The 23746-nt window shown below is 39.2% G+C and overlaps 1 protein-coding gene across 1 annotated transcript in view; it reads right to left on the minus strand.

Annotated features, from left to right (window-relative positions):
• Positions 1-23746, minus strand: part of nudcd1 (NudC domain containing 1) — a 54551-nt gene that overhangs the window by 11840 nt on the left and 18965 nt on the right. Inside the window, exons 6-8 of the mRNA XM_031733526.2 lie at positions 19393-19600; positions 10332-10476; positions 7098-7223 (exon numbers count right to left, since the gene is read on the minus strand). Coding sequence (XP_031589386.1) covers positions 7098-7223; positions 10332-10476; positions 19393-19600 — 479 coding nt within the window. The remainder of the gene's footprint in view (positions 1-7097; positions 7224-10331; positions 10477-19392; positions 19601-23746) is intronic.

The following is a 23746-nucleotide window of genomic DNA, read 5'->3' on the forward strand; positions in this document are numbered from 1 at the left end:
ACTTTTTCCTCTTTGTTCTTTTTTACCTGAACCATAACTGTACATAGAGGTAGTGCAGGTACTGTATCTTTTGGATGCAGAGCAACATGTTTTTGTTCTGCAGTCACTCGCGCCTACAACCTGCCCAGTGTGGGTTTGTCATTGCACAATACTCATCTATTCATTCTGCTCTCTTTTCACTCCAAATAGTCGACAGCCACCCACCCTGTGGTTGGTTCTGTCAGAGATTTCATCCAGAAACCAATCCAGACCTTTTTCCTCACACATACTGCTGCTTCCTTAACCCTTTGAGGTGTCAGTTGTCACGGTGATGACATCAACCCTAAACATAAGCGATCAAAATATGTAATTTTAGTTTTAATTTAATTGCTCTCCCAAGTTTTGACAATCAGGGAAGAAATTAAATTGGCATACCAGATCTCACACACTGAGGAGGAGCTTGGGGGTTTTTCTCTATAATTCTCAAGAGTTTTGACCGTACTGATTAAATTTAATATTGATTATAAATGTTTCACATTTTAAAGGAAATATTTCACAACTGAAAGCAAACTTGAAAGGCTTTAAATGATATAAAGCAAAATGTCTTTAAATATTATTTTAATTTATTGTAAAATAGTATTCATGTAAGCTGCTTCCGTTTTGCCTTGACATATTTACCCTGAAGGTTTATTCTTAAGGTTGAAAACATCCAGTTCAGAGACCTTTGATCTGTATCTCAGTGCTCAATCGCTGCTTTTAACTTCAAGACAAAGACCATGACATGTTTAAAAAGTCGCATAAATAAGCCAGTCTGTGAGTTAAGACATTTTTAGGTATATTATATAGGGATTGCATAATAAATGCACAACACAAGGTACTGCCACTGAAGCCTGTATAGAAAAGTACTTAATAATTACTCATACCTGCTAACATCTTCAAAAAAAACTGTCAGTAAAAGCTGTTTTATTTTTAATCAAATGGTTTATAGATGATGACAGGAAGTGGGAAAAAATGCATCTGTATGCAGAGGCCAGATGTCTGTTATAACAGCTGAAATGCCAACTCCCTTTCATCACTGCTGCCGTCACGCTCTTAGAAGGCTGCTGCTCACTCGCCTTTCCAGAGAGAGGACAAAGCATTGTTTACTTACACTCTAATCTGCCCGAGACGCTCAATTTTATCTTTTAAAAACCATCCAAGTGTTTTGTTTGACAGCAAGGGAGCCAGCTGCACCAAAGGACAGTCAAATATGACCTTCAGTTATAACCAGAGTGTAAAATCAAAGTTTTTTTAGGAAATTGCATATCATAAATGTGTGACTCTACCGCCACCTGAGGAGGGATGGGATGTCTCTCCCAGTGATTGTGTGTGTTTGTGTTGTAATACCCATTGATCAAAAAAACCCAAAAAGCAAACTGCAGTTCAGGGAAGCTCTTTGTGCTCTGCAATTGTCAGATGACTAGTTTGTGGAATCACACCTGTCCTGGTGGACAATGCAACACCTGAACAGATGCCAGCTTCACACCACATTTGTATCTTCACACTGAAATTAAGCACTGCTACACTGCCTCTCGGGCCAATTGAAATAAAAAAAGTTAAGTTTTGTAGCTGTTTCACAAGAGCTACAAAACAACTGGACTTTGAAACCAGTTCTTTATTTAAAGGATTTCTTCTTCTTTCAGCTGCTCCCTTTAGGGGTCACAACAGCAAATAATCTGCCACTAATCTCACCCCATCCTTAGTGTCCTCTTCAGCCACACCAGCCCTCTGCATGTCCTCCTTCACTACTTCAGTGAACCTCCTCTTTTCCTCCTGCCTGGCAGTTCCATCTTCAACATCCTTTGTCCAAGATATCGACTATCCCTCCTCTGCACATGACCAAACCATCGAAGCCTTCCCTCTTTAACTCTTTAACTGACCATACATTTACACTCCTACCTTTCCTTTTCTCTCCTACCTTCTAACATGCCTTCCCCTGCTCCACTTCCTTTGTCTTTGGCAGTAGCATAATTTCCACCTGCACCCTGTTGCCCTTTCTTACATAACTCTCCTAATTTATCCAGGGGCTAATGCTCCCCATCCCCTCCCCACAAAGGACAATAGACACAAAAAAGAAAGAGTAGCAAAGTTAAATAAAATATATCAGTCTTCTAGATAATCTGAATAAATAACTACATTCACAATTAAAAGAGCTAAGTTGCTAGTTGGACCATAAGGGATTTTTTTTGTAACTCTGTCTCTATGCTGCGATAGTGGAATTGAAGTAAAACAATCAATATGTGATTAAAGTGCAGACTTTCAGCTTCAATTCAAGGGGTTTAACAAAAGTATTGCTCTGCTGTTCACCAATTACAGTCTCACATTTTCAGAGGCTCACATGTAATTGGACAGACTAGTACTATTTTAAATATAAGGACTGTTTTTATTACTTGGATAAAAAAACCGTTTGCAGACAATGACTGGCTGAATTCTGGATCTCGTGGACATCACCAAATGCCGTGCTTCCTTCCTTGATATGTTCTACTAGGTCTTGTTTGTGAGTCTCTCTGCATTTGGTGACCGGGATAGACAAAATTTAAAATGACTATATTATAAGGACAGCTCCAGTTGACTTGTTCAGAAATAAAGTGAGATGGTTTGGACATGTGCAGAGGAGGGACAGGCGATGTTAAATATGGAGCAGTCAAGTAAGCAGAAAAGAAAAAGACCACAAATGAGATTCATGGATGTAGTGAAGAAGGAAATGCAGAGCGCTGGTGTGACAGAGGAGGATGATGGGGATAGAGTGAGACGGAGGCAGATGATCTGCTGTGACAACCCTTAAAGAGTCCAACCATAAGAAGAAGAAATGAGGAGCATTTTCTATTGGGCTGAGAACAGGTGACTTACTTGGTTAGCGATTTCCCCGTTGCATGAAAATACATGAAAATACAAGGTACACAATCATTCTTGAATGTAGACTTTGAGAATGACAGACCTGTCTTTCTGAGAGTGTTCCTAACTTGATTAGATGTTGTGAAGGTCTTTTTATAAACCATGTAAATAATTTTATCATCATGCACTTTGGTTTTTGCTCTCTATCTCATAGATTTAATTTTGTTTGGTCAGCCTAATGATGGCCTTCTTCACTTATACTGGCATCTTTTTGGACCTTACATTAGGAGTTCCAGTGAACACCTACTATATACAAGTTCAACACTTGAAATCAGCAGAAGATATTTGCTAAATTTGTAACAAATAACAACTGTGACAGTGTTCAGAAGAAAGAATGTTTACAAGTCTAACAAATTATAAATTAAACTGCACAACCAGTACCAGTCTAAATGAAAGGATTAGAAGGTCAGAACAATGTGAATTTCCCATTGTGTCTTAGATAAGACAGGCCATCTTATCATAGATCTCTCCTTTAATTATTTATTTATTGTTTGTAAATTATGAGTCATAACAGTTCTGGCAGAATTTGCTTAAAATTATTAAATTTAAGTTGCCTTTGATGTAATAGCTGAGGAACCAAGATAATATATAATAAATAGCAGTGCGGTAGTCTGTTTCACAATGTCATCGTTGTTTTATCTCATCATAAATGCAGTACACTCCCTTTCTAATGAGAACTGGCTCTGACTCTCCTTAAAAGCCCATATTTGCCCCTCAGTGACTGTGATGTTGGCTAAAATAGGATTTTTTCTAAGATTTGACCGCATGACCTGGCAGTCATGGCCAGGATGTTAACATATAGAAATTTGCTCATTTCTGAACATTTTAGCAGTCTTATGCTAACCCCAACAGGGTTAAACTGAGTTCCCTTCCAGACATAAAGTCATAACAGTATGACATTCAAAGGTCGGACTGTTAGTAATAACTCTACCTCATCCAAGCAGGAAATTGCTGGCAAATTTAACAGCAACAAAGAGCGTAGAAGAGCGTAGAAGAGCTCTGAACAGGCGAAGCGCTGACAGACTGCCATCAACAAACAGAAAACTTTTTCACAAGAAAAAGTTTTTGTTTTGTCTGAGCAAATATAACATGCATATTATAAAGCTCTGTCTGCAAAACACCCATTCTTAGAACATTCAAATGTATCTAATAACTTAAATGTCTGAAAACGTTTCAATCCAATTATCATTTTCTGGTAACAAATTATATCATAAAAAACGTTCTGATCCTGCTGCACAGCCTACATGATGCTGAGATAAGCACGGCTGTAAAATCCATTACAGGTGTCCTAAGTAGATGTGACTCACAGCCTCCCTCTGAGGAAAGCACACAAAAACCATTCTTCATCTTTTTCAGGTGGGATCAGAACCGCAGACAAACACACAGCCAAAGGTGGCAAATTAATAGGAGGAGCCCAAATTTTAAGCTAAAAGGCTTTTTGAAAAAGGTCAGGTATCCTAGTGGGCAGGCAGGCGGCTGAAGCATTAAGGTGGAGAAAATGAGGTACGGAGCCAAAGAATGGAAAAGTAAGGCTTCCTGGATGAAATCCTGTACACAGACACGCTCACGCATCCATGTACACACACACACACACACACACACACACACACACACACACACACACACACACAAATTTAGCCTTCCTTCAAAAGCCTGATGGAACAGAAACAACTACAATCAAACTTATTTAAGAGCTGCAGGTTGCCTGGTTGTACTATTTGCAGAGTAAATGAAGGGAGACACATTAAAGGGCTTTTATTCCTATTTAGCCCTTCATCACAGTCTGAGCAGAAACACTGTACTGTACACTCAATAGTTGTTATTAGGCTTTCATTAAATAATGAAAGGCTTCATTTTTTACCGAGTTTTTGTGATGGGGAATTTTTCATTATGAACACAGGAATTATTTGCCCAAACGAAGCACAGAAAAGTGAAAAGGGAACATCTGTGGCGGATGTACTGTGGTCTAATATTCACACATGAATAGAGCTTTTGCAATCGGCTATATACAGTATCCGGGCTGGTGGAAGACAAACATCCAGTTATGCTCCTTCAGAAGTAAGGTTGAAACTGTTGCTTTTACAAACACGTCATCGAGTGGAGTGTGCAATAGGATGTTTTTTTTTTTATAAATGTGAAAGCATACTTGGCATGTCCTTAAAATACAAATGCAAAACCCATTAAATCCTTGCTTTCCTTATCAACTGTGAGCCTCTTTTTTACAAACTAAAATAGATGTTGTTCTAAAGAACTGCAAACTGTGACGTCCGATTTTCACCTTCGGGCGAATAATGGACAACAAAGACAAAGTTGCTAATTTCTCCTCATGCAAACTGAACGCATTCAAGAAGCGAAAAAACTGCAAATAATATAGGGATGATATTTCAGTGTGCAGCTTTGGAAACCTTCTGTTGGAAGAGTGCAGTAAAAACATTATTAACACTTTGTATTTTTGCTTGTTTGGTGTGAGAGGAAATAAAAAGTCCCTTATTTGTTACATTTTGAAAATGTTTAAAAAGAGCTACAAATATCCAAACAAGACCAAATTTATTCTGGATAAAAAGTAGCCACAAAACTCGATGACCCATGTGACTCATTTGCAACTGGTTGCTGGTAGTCCCAAGGCGAAATAAGTCCTAAAAAAAGGATGTACGGAAAGCCTCCTTACATTTGTTTTGGTTGCTAGCAGATTCCCACGGATGACAATAGTTTGCATGAAAGACACCAACTCATCTGGAAACATCTAGTCTCCATCTACTCTCCGAGTGCTGGTGAAACTTTAAAAATGCGATGCAAACCGTAAAGAGTGACCGTTCACTTTCAAAGTAAAAAACTGTGCATTTCAAAATATGGTGACTGCAGCCAGTGAGGCATAACTTTTAATTTTAAGATCAACATTTGGTTTCTGGTTTGTTTTACACTTTTTCAGCTTTTAAAAAGGTCAATTTTTAAATGAACTGGATCTTTCTTATATTCTACTCTGCTTGAGCACTCAAAGCACTCCATACGTCAAGTAGTATAGAGCGCTTTCTATAGATGGATGAAAAGAATTTCATCTCTTTTGTTTAACCATTATATACACAATCACACTTTCTAACTTTGTAAATAGAACTGATATGAAGACACGTAGCAGCCGCGTCACTCAAGGTTAAAAAACATGAAACAGCAAGAAAAGAAAGACTTTTCTGGCATACACCATTATCCTTAAAAAACACCTTACTAATATGCATTTTCCTGTTTGGGTCCCATATGCTCGCTCCCTAAATTGGTACTAAGTGCTAATTAGTCAACACATCAACATACCACAGTGAGCATGGTAAACACTGCACCTGCTAAGTATACAGATTTTAGCCTTTAACTCAGTGCGCTTAAGTACAGCCAATAGCGAGACTGCGCTTTGCAGCTTGGTGATTATATGAAAGTGTAATTCTAACTAATATTATACATCCAGTCTGGCTTTTTGCTTAAAATGCTAATGTTAAAATTGATTCTCCCTAAAGACTGTCTGGGTTTTGACAAAAGGCGTCCTACTGATCCAAAGTGTTTTATATTCAGTGGACAGATACCATCAATCTCTCTGGTGACAAGTCCACATCGTTGTCCATACAAAAGGAAAAAGTCAATATATGACTCAGCTGTGATCTGAACAACAATATAAAATCCCCTGAAACAACCCGAAAAAAATGACAGGAAATGAAAGCAAAGATCTCAGACATCAGAAAGCAAATCTGCACTTTGATGCAGCACATGAGATCAGATCCATTTGTCAGCGATGCACAGTGCCTCTAACCACTTGACCACCCAACGTGGAGCCATGTTGCTCCTTGATGAATATATTGTGCACATATAAAAATAGCCATCAGGTACAACGTTTCATCTTCTTACTATTCATGTCACGAGGATGAGTGATGAAGTAGGTGTGCCTGTTCTTCTTCAGTGGGCCTTTGTGGAGCTCTCTGATCAAGTGGCTTGTTAAAGGGCAATGCCAACAACAGCTCATTCACCGGGGCAGACGCTGAATACAAACATGCTCACACAAAGCATCAGGTAGCTAACGGTGTGCTTGAGGGAAATAACGGATGGACAGAGGTGACAGCTGTCTGAAAATGTTAAATCTGAGGGCTCAGAATTGAAGAGCTGGAGACTCAAAGTGTTTACCGGTGAAGAAGAGAAAGGATACTCACCACCTGAGTGGGCTTGAGTGACTGCTCATCAAAGTGTGTGAGGCTAAAACTGTCTTCAGGAAACCCATCACAGTCCTCCAGCTCCTGAGAGTTACAAGGGGGCTTGTCCCTGTCAGGGTTTCCATTCTGGACAAAAAAAGAAAACAAGACAGAGGCCATGGTTACACTTGCTTTGCATTTATAAACATGTAAAAGGCAAGGCTAGCACCAAGAGTCTCAAGTGGACCCACACGATACTAACGAAGGGCGAGGATTAGGGAGGGGCTGCCTAAAAATGCTACTGAACAGGCAACTGTGAGCGACTCTTGAAAACTAGAGAGCTACGATGTGTACAAGTCGTCCAGAGGAAGAGGGCTCAGAGCAGCTGAAGAGGAAGGGAGCAGAGATGGGAGACCTTAGAGGAGGAGGGGATGTTAAAGAAAGAAGAAATGTAAGAGAGGTCATGAGAAAACCTCCAAAGAAAGCAAAGCCAAGACTACGCTTCATGAAAGCTTTATATGTGAGTAATATTTCAAACACATCCTGCTGAGTGATTCAGCCACACAGAGGGTCGGGTGATATGAATGGTAAACGCAGTGAATATAAACTGCTTAAAGATTTTTCCACACCTTCTATACCAAGAAACCCTCTCTACCCATCTATTTTAATACGTATGTGCTATACATATATAAAACACAAGCCTAAATCATTAAAATTTAATGTGACAAATCAGAGACAAAGACATTTAAGGGAAATTGATGTTTACAAGACTATTGTTGTAACACGAGGAATAACTTACTTATCAGGAACATTAAAAAAAACACATCTCATTGATAACTTCCCAGTTATCCTTGAATAAGTCTAAGTTGTCATGAAACTACACTTTTACCATTGATGGTTAGAAAAAAACTATAATATCTTTATATTTCAATCATATAGTATAGCAGTAAAACCATTTTTGTATTTCTGTAATCTGCCAGTATAGTACATATTTTTAATGCCTAAAATATAATAATGTAATTAATAATTAAATTTTGCACAGCCTCCATCTTGGATCATGCCAGCTGTGGTGAACTTCTGCCTCTATGGATCTGGTAAATGTGCTGCCATGATTAGAGCCTCTTTGCTGTCTTTTAACCCGGCCTTTTCTAGCCACTGGAAGAATTTCTTCATGTCAGCCACCTCCTCCACCTGTGGATGGTAAATCATCGTGAATTGTGGCTCCAACACTCACTAACCCTCGCCATCCCTCTTTCCGTTGCCATAGAACCTCGGGGTACTGGACTTAGGATGGAGTCATCCAGGCATTGTGAGGAGTTTTCCTGTCTTAATATCAGTATTACTCCAGCTGGGTTTCTGATGACCAATAGTGTGCATGCACTGACAGTTTGGATCTTATTCCTGCCAACTGGCTTTTCAGCGCCTGTTTTAACTTCTGAAATGTATTTGGCTGTATCTTCATCATGGTGCCTGTTGGTCTGTGGAATACCCAGGGACTTGTAGCAGTCCTTGTACTCTGGTATTTTGCCTTCTGGCAACTCTACCCCTTCGATCCTGATCACCTTCACTCTCTTTGCAGCCATTCGGACGCACCTATCTGGTCTGAATGTCATTCTGATGTCCTTAACCTGTAGATCTTGGTGAGGTGGTTCAGTGAGTTGAGGTCTCACTCACTCTTAGGAGTTGAACAGCAATGAGAACAGTGCAACACCTCGGTTTATTCTGCACTTGATGGGGACTTGTTCAACTGTCTTGGAATCAGCCTCTAGTGCTGTCTTCCAGTCTTACTGAGCTCCTGATGAACATTATTACCAATCTATTAGTGTTGTATAGTGCCAAGCACACCAGTATCCATGTGTGGGGCAATTAGGCATAGACTTTCTTGTAGACAATCCAGGCATTCTGGTGTAGTTCTCTATCAACCAGGAGCTAGTGCTTTGACCCTGTGGTATTATTTCCAATGCCTTTCTGAGCTGTGCTCATCTACTGACTCATGTGTCTACTCAGCTTGGTTGCTGTAGCGCCTGAGGGGAGCTTACACATGGAGAGGCAGGTAATTGGCTGGTAGTTCAGTGGTGCTGTACCCTTGTGGGAATCCCTCATGATCAGGATTGTGTGAGATGCCCTGTGTGACAGTCCAGATGAATGCCTGCTGTTAGCAGCCCATTTATTTGTGTTGCCAGGTGTTCACGGAGTGTTGTTAGCTTCTTTAGCCACCACAAGTAATTATTCATTATAACTATAATAAATGATCCATTTCCCATCTCGTGAAATCAAGGAGAGGCTTCAGACCCTGAGCTGGGTAAGCAGTTCAGACAGTACACTGATAAATGGAATTGATGAGATATTAAAAAGTTTTTGAGTAGTGCTGACAAAATGAAAACTTGTCAAAACACGTAAGGTTGGATTATCTGTTTAGTAAGAGATGGTGCCTCTCTGGCCTCTGGATTTTTGTTACTGGTGTCTTGTAAGCTCATGAATACAATCATTTATCCTTCTAACACATCCCAAAGGAACTACTTCAACTATCAGGAGAAACAGAAACCATGTATAGTTAGTTATCGTATTTAACTGTGTTTATTAACTGATGGCTGCTTCCACCAGAATAACGTGTCATGTGAAAAAGCTTAAATCATCTTAACATTTTCTCTTGACAATGAGTTCACTGTACTCAACTGACCTCCACAGTAACCAGATCCCAATCCAATAGAGAATAAAACAACTGTGTGATGCTATCAATGTCAACATGAACCAAAATCTCTAAAGAATATTTCCAGCAGCTTAATAAATCTATGGCTCTTTAATAATATCATATCCAATAAGCTCTATGTCACAGATATTTTAAGTCTAATTCTTCCTGCTCGTGGGATGGAGAGATTTTGTTTTACTTCAATGCAATCCTGCAATGTCAACTTTGAATTAAAGTATATAAAAATACAAAGTTTCTTTTATACATATATATTCTAAGGAGCTTGGAAAGAAAAATGACTGGACTTCTTTAATTTTTTTGAGGATGTTTCACCTCTCTTTGGAGAAGCTTCTTCAGTTCATTATTCCATTTTCATACGTATGTGTTTCATACCACCACTCCAGTCTTTAATTTAAATGTGCTGTTATTAAAATACACAGAATAAAACTACAGAAACTGGACAGGATGGGGCTAGTCATTTAGAATATTGGTTGTACAGATAAAAGATGTTTCTCATTATATTTAGCACTGGATTTAATCAGTGTAATGTGAAGAGTGAGCCTCACCAAGTCTTCAGAGGTAAGGTGAGTCAGTCTTTCATGAATGAGGGCGGCCTGCTCATCACTCATCACATACTCCCCTCTCTTGTCACCCATCACCAGCTCCGGCCACATGGGCCCCTCACCACGCTTCTGCAGTGTCACTTCCAGGCTGGGGACAGAGTCGGAGATTACAAAATTACAAATCATACATGTATTACTCACTAGCAAAAGGGCTGTTGATGAAATAGCATTACATTTAAGCACATAATGTGCAAACAGGTAGCTTCAGAAAGCTCACTTAGTGATTTTCTAAATTACACAAGATGGTTTAAGCTGCAAAAAGTTCTCCTTCCACAATTTCAGAAACTATCTGAGAGCCTGCAGAGTATTTATAGTACTTTGGATGAAAATGATGCAATCAATGAGTAAACATCCAATCAGTAGCAGCTTAATAGGCTAAGATCCAGTGATGATGACAAAGGTCATAGAAAGGCTTGGAAAGATTGAGACAGGCAGAAACAGTTTTGACATGAATCGTCTTTCTATGAAGCAAGAAGCGTCTGAGGCTGTGCTGCAGAATACATCAAGAAGAAAAACTGGAATGTTACCAAGTCCTATCCTAATATCATTAAGAAGCTGCAGTATTACTTCTCGTAAAAGGATCGTCTCTGTCCTCTCAATGGAATGACTGAAATTAAGACTAAATTTACAATAAATCAAAATAACTGCAATATCATAAAGCCTTAGTTTGAGGTGTATTTTGAGTTTTAATAAAAGAGTGATATAATTAATTCTATCTTGTCTTTTATAGTGAAGTTTGTTTTGATTTGTTTTGAGCTGTAAATAGAAATGTTTGTAAAGAATCTGCCCACAACTAATTTGATTATTCATAAACTGTTTTTCATTTTTAATTAAAAAAAAAAAAATCCCAAAACATGAGTATTAAAAATGATAAATGGTAAATGGCCTGTATTTATATAGCGCTTTAATAGTCCCTAAGGACCCCAAAGCGCTTTACATATCCAGTCATTCACCCATTCACTCACACATTCACTCACTGGTGATGGCAAGCTACATTGTAGCCACAGCCACCCTGGGGCGCACTGACAGAGGCGAGGCTGCCGGACACTGGCGCCACCGGGCCCTCTGACCACCACCAGTAGGCAACGGGTGAAGTGTCTTGCCCAAGGACACAACGACCGAGACTGTCCAAGCCGGGGCTCGAACCGGCAACCTTCCGATTACAAGGCGAACTCCCAACTCTTGAGCCACGATCGCCCCTATTATTATTATTATTACTACCTCTGTTGAGCAGGTTTTGTCTGTTAAAAAAAATCTTATTCAAAATCCTCTGTCATTAGATTTGTTTTGAAATTGGGTTGATGTTGAAGCGATTAACTTTTGGAGCCAATTTTTCTGTCAATTCTTCACAAATACATACCAAAGTGTAAGTTTAAAAATCGTAGACATCACCTTCGTGTTCTCCAGACCTTCTGGATCCAGGAACTCAATTAATGCAATTTAATTCATGTGGTGGGAATTTCCAGCTTTGGGTGAGTTGTCAGGCTGCTCTCATTTGCTACTTTGCTTACACGATTTCAAGATTAATATTTTAGAGATTTATTTCAAACTTTTGACTAGACTAGATAATAAAGAAAAAGAAAATGAGTGGCAGATCAGCATCAATAATAAATAATAGCTGGGCCACTTCTCCAATACGTTTGACAAAGCTTTAAAAAAATGTTTACTATCAAATTCAAAGAGAAAGCTTGTAACTCTAGCTGCTAATCTATTAAAACCAAATGCAGCACAAATTGTTTCTGCATACTTATTTATTGCTAAGAATAAAATAAACATTTCAGTTTCAATTTTGTCCATCTACACTTAAAATCTATAATAAACACCTTTATCATATATGACATGTCTTTGCTTAAATAAGGGTCAGTCTTTGTAAATCACAACTGAATCAGAACAAAACAATATTATCCTCTTGATCTTGGTCCTTAATAAAGGAAATCATTATTTAAAAATCGGGCAGCATCGTGGAGCGGTGATTAGCACTGTTGCCTCACAGCAAGAAGGTCCTGAGTTCGACTTCACCACCTGGCCGGAGCCTTTCTGTGTGGAGTTTGCATGTTCTCCCCATATTTGCGTTGGTTCTCTCTGGGTACTCCGGCTTCCTCCCACATTCCAATGACATGCAATTAGTGAGTTTAGGTTAACTGATCATTCTAAATTGCCCATAGTCGTGAATGGTTGTCGGTCTCTATTTTTTAGCCCTGTGATAGACTGGCAGCCTGTCCAGGGTGCATCCTGCAGAAGATAATAGACGGATGGCTCTTTTCAAAACTGCATTTATATTTACTTGTGTTATCTGGGGTGACTGTAGCTCAGGAGGCAGAGCAGATCATCTACTGGTTGGAGGTTTGTGGTTCAATCCCTGGCTCCTCCAGTCTGCATGTTAAGTATCCTTGGGCAAGATACTAACCCCAAGTTGCTCTCCGATGATTGGGTGAATGTGGTATGTTGTATAGGGCGCTTTGAGTACTCTGGGAGAGTAGAAAAGTGCTATATAAGAATCAGTCCATTTAACATTTATCTCTGCCTAATATTTACATTTTTCTAAAGTATGAAAAATATGAAAAAATAATAATAACTATGAAGGGGGCAAATGCTTTTTCACAGCACCGAGGCTCCACAGTCACTGCAAAGTACTACGTCCTTTTTTCTTTTAAGCAAATGCAGCATAATGAACTACGTTGGTGTGTAATCGTGTTTCCTTGTAATGAAATTACCACTGTTAACTGGTATGAATGGTGCACAGAGTGATTGTAAAGTTTCACATTTATAGAACATGCAGCTTAACAGTGTCAAAACACAGTGATGATCATCAGTTCAATGAGCACGTCAAGCAAATAGTTTTCAGTCAGCAGCAACATTACGCAATGTTAATTAAATGTATCAGAGACAGTGAAGTAACAGAAGCTGGCAATTAGGCTGTAAGCATCCGATATCATGACATTCACATACGTTTAGCTGACTGATTCTATTAAATTGAATCTGTTACAGTCAGTTGTTACAGCCCACTTTGTGAGCGGCAATATAAAAGGCAGACCGACAGCAGAGTTTACAAAATAAGAGTTTTATCTAAATAAACTTTCAGTCATTTGAGTACAGAGGGGTGGCGGGTGGGGAAGCTGTGATTACAGTTTCCCAGACTGGGCCTATAACCATTTATTCTCCTTCTGCAGTCTAATGGTTTTCAGTAAAATGTTTTCCTCTTGTTGCAGTTATATCTCACTGTGTCATTTGGGGATGATCCTGGAGCGATATGTCAAAGAGAGGCTGACTTGCTGGCATACTGCCTCCACACTGGTCTTGCTGTGCGCACCACGTTATAGAAAGTCAGGAGGTGTCATACAATCTGACACTACACCAAAGCAGCCATGACATTAGTTTTGGCAAATGGCCCCACGCTCAAGGACGGCAGCGGCAACATGAAACTTTGTTGCTTTAGGTGTACACACCTAAAGAAAGCTCCAGCCGATCCAGGAGAGAAGGACAACCGCTGCCCAAGTGAAAACCTGTAGTGATCCCGTATGTGTCAGGAGTATCGGAGCAGTTGAGACGCATTTTTTCTAAACACGGGGTCTCTGTGGCTTTTAAACCCCAAAACACGCTGTGCTAAAAACTGGTCCACCCCAAGGATCGGGTCCCCCGACACAAACAGAGTAACATAGTGTACGCTGTTAAGTGCCAGGAGGATTGCCAGGATTTATACATCGGGGAAACCAAACAACCTCTAGCGAAGCAGATGGCACAACACAGAAGAGCTACCTCATCAGGCCAGGACTCTGCAGTTTATTTACACCTACAGGCCAGTGGACACTCTTTCAACGAAGAGGATGTACACATCCTGGACAGGGAAGAACGCTGGTTGGAGCGCGGAGTCAAGGAGGCCATTTACGTGAAAAGGGAAAGACCATCTCTGAATTGAGGAGGGGGCCTAAGGGTACATCTTTCGCCATCTTACAATGCTGTGATTGCAGCCATTCCCCAACTCTCTGTGAATGGTACTCATGGCCATTGATCAGTGGTCTTTGATCAGTGGGCTTTGGTCAGTGATTGTTGATCAATGGTCATGGGAATTTGCATAATTATGATTAAGGAACTGACCTCCCAGCCCATTGTTCCTTCAGTGGGCTGGTTTCAGTCATTATGCAAATGTACTGTTTATAAGATTGGGGAAACCTGCAGTCAGCTGAGACTGAAGAAGTCACTTGGATGAGTGACGAAATGTTTCTCCCACAAAACGCTACGTCCAGATGAATAGATTCAACTTTTGGAGATGAAACTTTATGTTAACAAAATTATCCCAATGCACGACCCAAAGACTTGCACTGCCTGGGTACAGCCAGCAGGGGGCTGCACTTGGATATAAGGATCTCTAAAGACAAGTTTGAAGCTGTTTAGTTGAAAAGCAAGAAGACGATCTGCTCACAGCTGATGTCACCACTGCTGTCACCGCAGCCAAGTGAAGGTTAATTTTAATCTGATAGGTTTTGCTGTGAGGCAGGCAAGGCAGAAACCAGACAGAAGGCAAAACATGGACGCAGAGGGAAGAGAATGGGGATGCAAAAAGGGTATAAAAAACCTCCCATTAACTTAATGCACAGATAACCAGAACATAATGATAAAAAAAAGACCAGAATCTCAACAATACAGAATACAGAACTATAATGCAAAGATAATCAAAACAAGAAAACCCATGAACATCCACATAACTCAAAACCATGGGCCAACAACATTGGCCTTTTACCAGCAATACATGAAAAGCCTGCAAACTAAATGCTTTCTGTATGTAACAGACCAAGGTTTCAGTAAGGTATTGCTAACCATGGTCCACTTTATCATTGCTCACTCACTGAATCCAAGCGTAATATATCACGATGTACCTCAGGAAGAGATCTGCCTCGGTTTTCTGAATGACATCACTCCCTCTATTCTGATTTTACCGATAAAAATAGTGAACTTTCTACAGCGTTCATCTGTGTGCGCACACTGCAGCTTCTCTCTGGCCTTCAGACTCCGGTCTCATTCTTACTCTATTGTATTGCTGAATGTTATGAAACCAGTCTATATTTGGGCAACGATGAGAAGATATAAAAGAGACAAAAAAGGCAGCTTCTTAATTCACTTCAGGGCACATGGAAGAAAAATAGTGCTCAGCTGTCTGTCTATGAAGCCTATGACACACTAGTACTGAGAAAATGTTCAATCGAAACAATGGAAGAACAATTGGGGTGTTTCAGGTATTTGCATTAAATACAATAATTCAATCCAGTCTGCAAAGTAACAAAAATACAATTTTACATTTTTTTAAGCAGGAAACAGATAAACTGTGTACTTTGTTGTCTACCATAAAGTGTTACGGACAACAGTCAGCACTGCCGACAGAGGTGCGATTTCTGTAAGATATTCCGAGCTCAGAAGAACGGATATGAACTTCATCCCAACAGCACACACAGAATAAAAGAAAGGGCCACTGATGGTAAAATGTATCTCTGAGAGATAATCAGGCTTAGGGAATACAAAATAAAATGATAGCTTCTCACATCCACCTCCATGATTTTGTTTTGTTTTTTCTCTGGACACAACAAAGACAGAGACAGACAAATGCATTCATACTCCCTGCCTCTCAGATACAAGAGCCTTTAAAGTTATCAAGGATTATCGGAAATAGACTGCGTAACGTGGTTTCACACTGAATGGAGCACTGGAAGACTTGTATTGAAGGAACAGGAAGCAAAGATGGTAATAAAAATAAAAGGTTTTATACCAGAGGATGTGACTCAACTCATATTGAGTACTGGATCAGCAGAGCCAATTTATATGAAAAGTATTCAGCGCTGACTGAATCACAGTGGATAAAGTTTGTGTTTGTCAAATGATGGACGGAAGATGTTACAATACCCTCAGTCAAGTTTAAATTAGTTTAATTTAAATGGGAAGTCTGATTTCTGAGAAAAGCTCCGTAAAGCCTTTTGCGGCTTCAAAATAACAAATTGACAATTAAAGTTTAAAGAAAACAAGACAACATGTGGACATCGTGTACTCCCGCACTGATAGGAGTCCCTTTTCTGTTTTTTTACTGTCAGTCATAAATCAAACAGTAACACACGAGTGGAAGAATATTTTGCTGCAAGAGAGATGCGAAAGCTTGGCCCCAGGTCTTCACTGACCAACAATACATCAAGTGAGTGTCAGCATTTCTCTACTTCCAGCCTGAGTTTAGTCCTGCTTTCTTTATCCAACACTTTTGTGAAAGCTCTGCTTACAGGTCTGCATGCAGAAGTTTGTCCAATTCAAGGTGCCTCTTTCCCAGCGGTGCCGATTTATTAATAAATAAATGTTCTTGAATAACTCAAAGCCAGGCTCGTTACCTAGAAGCAATTTGCCTTGAAACACATAAGCAGGAGCTACTGACCCTGAAAGCACAGCTAGCGGGGTCACTGAAGATACAACAACACTCAGTGAGTCTGCTAAACACTGTCAAAAAAAATCCCACATAATGTGATTCAGTGTTGTATAAAGAAAACTGAAAATAAAGCCCAAAAAGCAACTGGGTGTCATTTCTATGCAATAAATGGATTAGATCATGCTTATGTTACATTTGTTATATATTTTATACCCCAGGATCTCAAAGTGGTGCTTTTGGGCCAATGGCAGCCCCAGAAGTGTGAGAAAGAAGAAAATTGCATTACCGTACATTTCACTCATCTGAGCTGGTGTCACACTATGATACTGCAGAGCAGTTTATGACAAAGGGAGCGTTTCTCTTTAGTTTCATCTGTTCACTTGTAGCCTTCAAAGCAGACTGAACTTATGTAACACTGAAAGATTCAGTTGGTTTCATAACATCCTACTCTTCTTTAAAATTTATATAAAAAAGCACAAAAATGAAACATCATACACTGAATTGAGACTTATAACCATAATAACCAAAATATATGATGTTTCCAGACATCATCATGACAAATAACTTTTCCAGTCCTGAATTTCTTTATTGTGTACTACACCACCGGTCCCCAACCCCCGGGCCACGGACCGGGTTTGGTACCGGGCCACGAGAGTTGAGGCTCGGGTGTGAAATTTATGGTTTTCAAGGTTTTTATCGTTAACTCGGTTTCCCTGGGTCTTTTCCCGTGTTGTAGTTGTGTGTCTTATTTTGAAAGAAATATTTACGCATTACCATAGCGACCAGAGAGCATTAAGGGGCAGAGAGGAGGATGTTACGCTCAATGTTGTTGGCGCATTTCAGGAGGACGCTGCTAGTGAAGTTACAATTACACAGTGAATTCACATTTATTATTATATTTACAAAATACCACAGTTTTTGTCTTGGTCGTATCATTTTATTTTGTTGTATTTATCCGCGACACCTTAAAGGCCGGTCCGTGAAAATATTATCTGACATTAAACCGGTCCGTGGCGCAAGAAAGGTTGGGGACCGCTGTACTACACCATGCTGCTCAGTAGATTAAGTATATTCTCCACTAATAGCTAATATCAAAATATATAATATGCATGCTGGGCCTGACCCTAGGATTAAAAAATGGAAACCCAGACAATGTTTTTCCTTCTTCTATCAAATTTTGGTGAGTCAATGTGAAATGTAGCCTCAGTTTTTTGCTCTTATGGGACAGTTGTGGCACCTGGTGTGGTCTTCTGCTGTTGTAGCCTATCTGCTTCAAGGCCCAATGTGCTGTCAGTTCAGCCATGTTCTCTGCACACTTTGGTTGTAACGAGCAGTTATATGAGTTACTGTTGCTTTCCTGTCAACTTGAGGCAGTCTGGCCATTTTCCTCTGACCTCTGGCATAAATAAGGCATTTTCTCCCAGTGAACTGCTGCTCACTGGCTATTTTTTATTCTCTGTAAACCCTGGAGATGGTCGTGCAGCAAAATCCAATCTCAGCAGTGTCTGAAATATGCAGGCAAGCCCCTCTGGCACCATGCCCTGCTCAGAGTCACTTAACTCACCTTTCTTCCTCACCCTGATGCTCAGTTTGAACTTAAGCAAGTTGTCTTGACGATTTCTACAAGCCTAAATGTAATGAGTGCTGTCATTCTATTGGCTGATTAGTCATTTACATTAAATGAGCAGTTGAACAAGTATACCTAATAAGTTGGTAAGTGTATGGTGTGGTGTTAGTGTGCTTTAAAAACATATACATGTGCTGAAGTGCTAAATATAAAAACCCATAATGAATCAATCCTGTTATAAATATATTGACTCTCAAGACAACACGAAAACTCACCAGTGAAATACCTGCTGCCTCTCTCTCTGATGTTTGTATTGGCACATAAACACATTTGATTTAAACACATTTAACACATTTAATATTAAATAAGTGGCAGGAACAATTTAAGGAATTTAATGCTTTTTTTCTAAAGCAAAAAACATTAAATCAATCAATTTTTACAGGCTTAATCCATTCATTCTTAATTCACCGATCCCTGGATGATTAGAGTTTCTGACTCAACATCCAAACTCATAACATGTTTCAGGCTTCTCAGATCCCCAGAGTGGTGCATTAATCTTGTACACATTCAATATTTCATTCATGAAGATGACGACTGTGCAGAGATTTATTGTGTGCAGGTTATATATAGTATGTGAGATATTTCTGTAATCTACTGCAGAGGTGGGAAAAGTATTGATGCCACTATATATTGTAATAATATTTTTTTATTATCATTATTATTAAAGCATGTAGGTATTCTAACCTTTTTCCTTGCCAAGTGACACCTTCATGGGTCGTGTGGTAGTTTTTAACTGAATGATGGTGAAGTGAACAGAAGTTAACTAACATGTTGTAGAGAGGCGGGGAAATGGCGAGCAGAGGAACAACGATGGAAATAGCGCTGTAATTGACGCTGGTATTGAAAAATTGCTGTGTTATGGTACAGTTTTTATCGTAACCTATAATGAATCAATCTTTTCCTACGATTTCAACTCCAAAACATAATGAAGACAAATAATAATCCAACTTCATCAACACTCCACATTTCAGACTGCAAACCTTTTGTGATCTTTGATGATCCAGGCGCTGGCCTCGGGGTCTACAGATGCAAACAGCTGGCCTTCCAGCAGTGGAGGGAAACCCTGAACTCCGATGGTCACGTTGTCTGCCGTCAGCCTGAATTGCACCCCCTCTTTGGTGATACCCTCGGGCATGCGCACACACAGCGTGATGTCCTCGGTCGTCTGCTGCCAAAAGTAAATGGGATCTGAATTCAAAGGGTAGAGAAATGTGTGGTCCTGAAGTTAATGATCGTCCTGAGCCAGCTGTCTCTGAGTCATACATAAAAGATCTGATAGAGTGCAGACATTGAAGGAAATTACTTTTGAATATTCAGTCAACTGCAGATAGGAGCCCATTAAAATAAATGGATCATCATAGCGCAAGTGGGGATGACCACGAATGAGCTCACAGCGAAGCTATTAAGGCAATTCGCATGCTGAATTTTAATGTATTGAATTATTTAAACCTACAAATATGAAGTGAGATGAGTAAACCAAACAAGCATCTAATCATTTTCTAATTATTTCAACGTTTGGTTTATGCAACAACAACAACAACAACAAAAAACCCTTCAACTTTTGCATTATTAACAGGAAAACAAAATTATACTACAACAAAAAGTTGTTTTGCATATTACGTTCTGCTATGTTGGCACAAAATATTGTCCACAAACAAAATAATGTAAATGAATCAACTGGTGGATTAACAGAAAGTTTTGAACGATCATTTCTTATAATGAATTAGCAGGTTATTGATAGTTAAAAATAATAAATCTTTTTAAAAAACATATCCATTTTAATAATTGCTGTCCATCGTTGTTCAAAGTTTTGTTTAGATTGATCCACCCGTTAAGGATGAGACAGAGTATATATGGACAGATATACATACGTATTCTATGATCATTTAGATCAATAAAATAGAAAAGATATCATTTGGTCTAAATTGGGTCATGCAACATGACAATGAGCTCAAGCACAACAGCAAATTCACACCATGATGGCTAAAAAACAAAAGAATGAAGCCGCTGAATTGGCTGGCGTCCATGTGACTGCTGTGGCTGAACCGTGTGTAAAATGAATGTTTGAAAACCTCAATGAACTGAAGCAATGTTGTAAAGAAGAGTGGACCAAAATTCCTCAGCAACAAAGCTTACAGGAACAATTACTTTAAGTTAGTAGGACTCCCTTTAGCAGCACTAACTACAGAATAGTGGGGTGTACTCAGTTTATTACAGAGCTGTTAAGACTTTTCACATGACTGTATGCATCCCTTATTAGATTCTTTAGTTATAAAAGCAGACATTTTTGGCATTATTTTAACATTATGATCTAGCAGAAAATCAAAAGGAGCCTCTTTAAATAACAAGTCATAATTAACAAGACAGAATCGGTTACACAGAAGTCCACACTCCTGTGTTACAGTTCAATTTTGCCAAACGTCCGCCCTATTACCCCTAAAATTACAAAATAAGAGTATAAACCAGTATGTGGCTTTGGAGAATCAACACAGAAAACGTAGTATTTATGATAAGTTTTCTTTCCTCTGTATGTGTAGTGTTTTAACAGAACAGCTACCCTCGACAGCCTCAGAGTGATTTTACATAAATGGATCACATGAAGGAAAGAATTTTACCATATTTATCATGAATGATGGAGGAAGCACTAAATTATAGCGACATTCTTGCGACTGTCATCCGTAAAATAGGCCTCATATTTATCTCTTTGCCGTGTAATCTTTGGCCTGCCTCTTTTGCTCCTCCTCCCTTGCAGGTTCCAAATAACCACATCTGTATCCTCACCGTATCTCTTATCCATCACCATCTTCTTATCTCTTCTTCTACAGATGCTTGCTTTGCTTTTCCCCCCTAGTCTTGACTGAAGATGTTGTTATGCCAGTAGATCTTTAACCTCCTAAGACCCAAACTCTTTCATGGCATGCATTTTTAATTTCTCTTTGCTATTTGGGCTGATTGGAACCTGATGAATGTAAAAACAAAGAATTACGTGAATTTTTTTTCTTTCGGAGAAAAATAAGAACAAGTGGATTTCAGGCCCTTGTAGAGCAAAATTTAGTATTTTGGTCTAGACAACCCAAAATGTGATGTCCACATATGTGGACCCAGGTCCTAGGAGGTTAAAATTTTCCTTAGGCAGTTGTTGATAAAGGTATCTTATCTTTACATACCCTCCAATATTTTGCACCGTAGAGAAACACTGATTCCACATTGGAATTACTGAGTTCCAGATGTTCTCCAGCTGTAAGAATGCAGCTCTTGGTTTGCCCATTCTCACTTTTACATCCGTGTCTGTTCCTCCCTGCTTGTAACCAAAAGAATCGACTTCTTCAAGCCTGGATTCTACGAGGGTTACTCCTTCTATGTTGGATGCATTTATTTTCCAGTGACAATGAAATGCAATAAAGTAATTCACTTAAATTTAGTGCAATGGTCACTTGCCAAGCTAGCAGTTTTGATATGGATTCAAGCCAGATGCTGACTCATGATTTCTTTAATGCCTCAGTATTGCTATGCTAATACAAGCTTTTATTAATGAAGCGCTGCTCTTACTCCAATGAAAGAGCTTGCCACATAAATCAAATGATTATCCATTAGCACTAATAGCGTATTTTGATACAGATCCAGATTTATTTTTCAATTTCAATTAGAGTATTTACGCATACAGTAACAAGTAAAAGGAGTCAATTATAATTAGAGTGTAATGTACGTTATGGTAATATGAGGAAGCTGAGGCACCGAACTGCTTTCTTTGAAGGCTTTTTTCACAAACATGACGACCACGTTTCCGCTCCAGCCTGTTCTCACCATTCCCCACAAGCCAACTTTCTGCTGCCTCTGACTCAGCACACATTAAATCTTTGTATTTTTCCTTCAGCTATGACGACGCCTGTGCTGTGTGGTATGCTATAATGAAACATAACATGAGTCGTCACGGGGAGCGTAACCAGCATCACCAGTAATGCTCAGAACAGATGTACTCTGAATAAAGCATAAGTCATAAAGAGGCAATGTTTGTTAAAAGCCTTGTTGGAGAATAGGTGAACAGCAGGCATCATGTTGTTCTTTAGATTCTCCTCTAAAAGTCCACAGATGCTTGATAAAATGACTTTGGCTTCCAAGAACATAATCATAAATGGCACAAACAATCCCATCATAAATCTGTTTGCAGCCTTGTGCTTGAATGGCGTTTTCAAGACTTAGACAGAGGTTGTTCACTGATAAATATTTCTAAAATAAAGTCCCTTTGAGTCCTTTTCATCTGTTGCTGATCCAACAGGAGATTTACGCAATATTTTCTTTCAGGCTACAGCTTTTATCCTGTTTTGTCTGTTACCTCAGGTGAAAGGTTTCCACTTTTCTGTAATGCAGCTGCCAGGTATTTAAAAAGCAGCAAAGTACAGCAACCTGATCACTCAGGCAGTCCAACTCATTTCACTTACTGAGAAAACTAAGAAATTACCCAAATCCAATTTAATTTTGTGGCTATTACCACATTAGTTTGGCAAAATATCAATAAAAGTGAGAAAACTAAAGGAAATACTGCTTCTTGTCAAACTGATCATTGTTTATTACAGGTATTTTTAGAGCACTTCTTGAAACAGCACCTCAAAAGTCTTTACAGAAACCACATGCTCTGCAAAAGACGAGGAAAGAAATATAAGTCCATAAAGGCAAGTTCTTAAAAACACTTTTTAAAATATGGTACAGGCAAAGCTGACCTGACAGTAATGGGCATGGCAGTAACTGAGCACAGGAGCTAAAACAGTAAAAGCCCTCTGGTACTGAACCTGGATGGTGGGACATTTAAGAGCAGCTGAGTGGTCCTGGTTCAGAAATATAAGAAGGTTTGATGCCTTAAAATACTTTCAATGTGCTCAGGAAAATGTTTGAATTCTGAAAGTACAGGCGGCCTCGGCAGGTCAAAAATAATCAGAGGGGAAAATGCTAAATATTGTCAAGTGCATGTCAAAAGCCTGCCTCCTTCAAATTGATGTGTGTTTTGTGTCTGATTTGACAAATGAGTTTGAGGTTAAAGTTAACCTCCTATCCTTAAACATCTATTTCCAAGGTAGAGAGTCTCCCTCTGATCTCTCCTCCAGCTACTTTCATACCTTTTATATGCAGAGAACATCTTTACCAGTGGTAAGAAATAATACCACTTCGAATTGTCAAGCAGCAAAGTACTGCTAATTGCACACACACACAGAACACAGCTAAAACCTGAAATTTGTAAATCAATTTATTTAATTAAAGAAATCCAGCTTAGAAAACTCACAGAATATAGAAAAAAACTTTTGTAAATAAGGCTTTTTGTAAATAAGGCAAAACAAGAAT

This window comes from Oreochromis aureus, linkage group 22, assembly GCF_013358895.1.
Source record: "Oreochromis aureus strain Israel breed Guangdong linkage group 22, ZZ_aureus, whole genome shotgun sequence".
Lineage (NCBI taxonomy): Eukaryota > Metazoa > Chordata > Actinopteri > Cichliformes > Cichlidae > Oreochromis > Oreochromis aureus.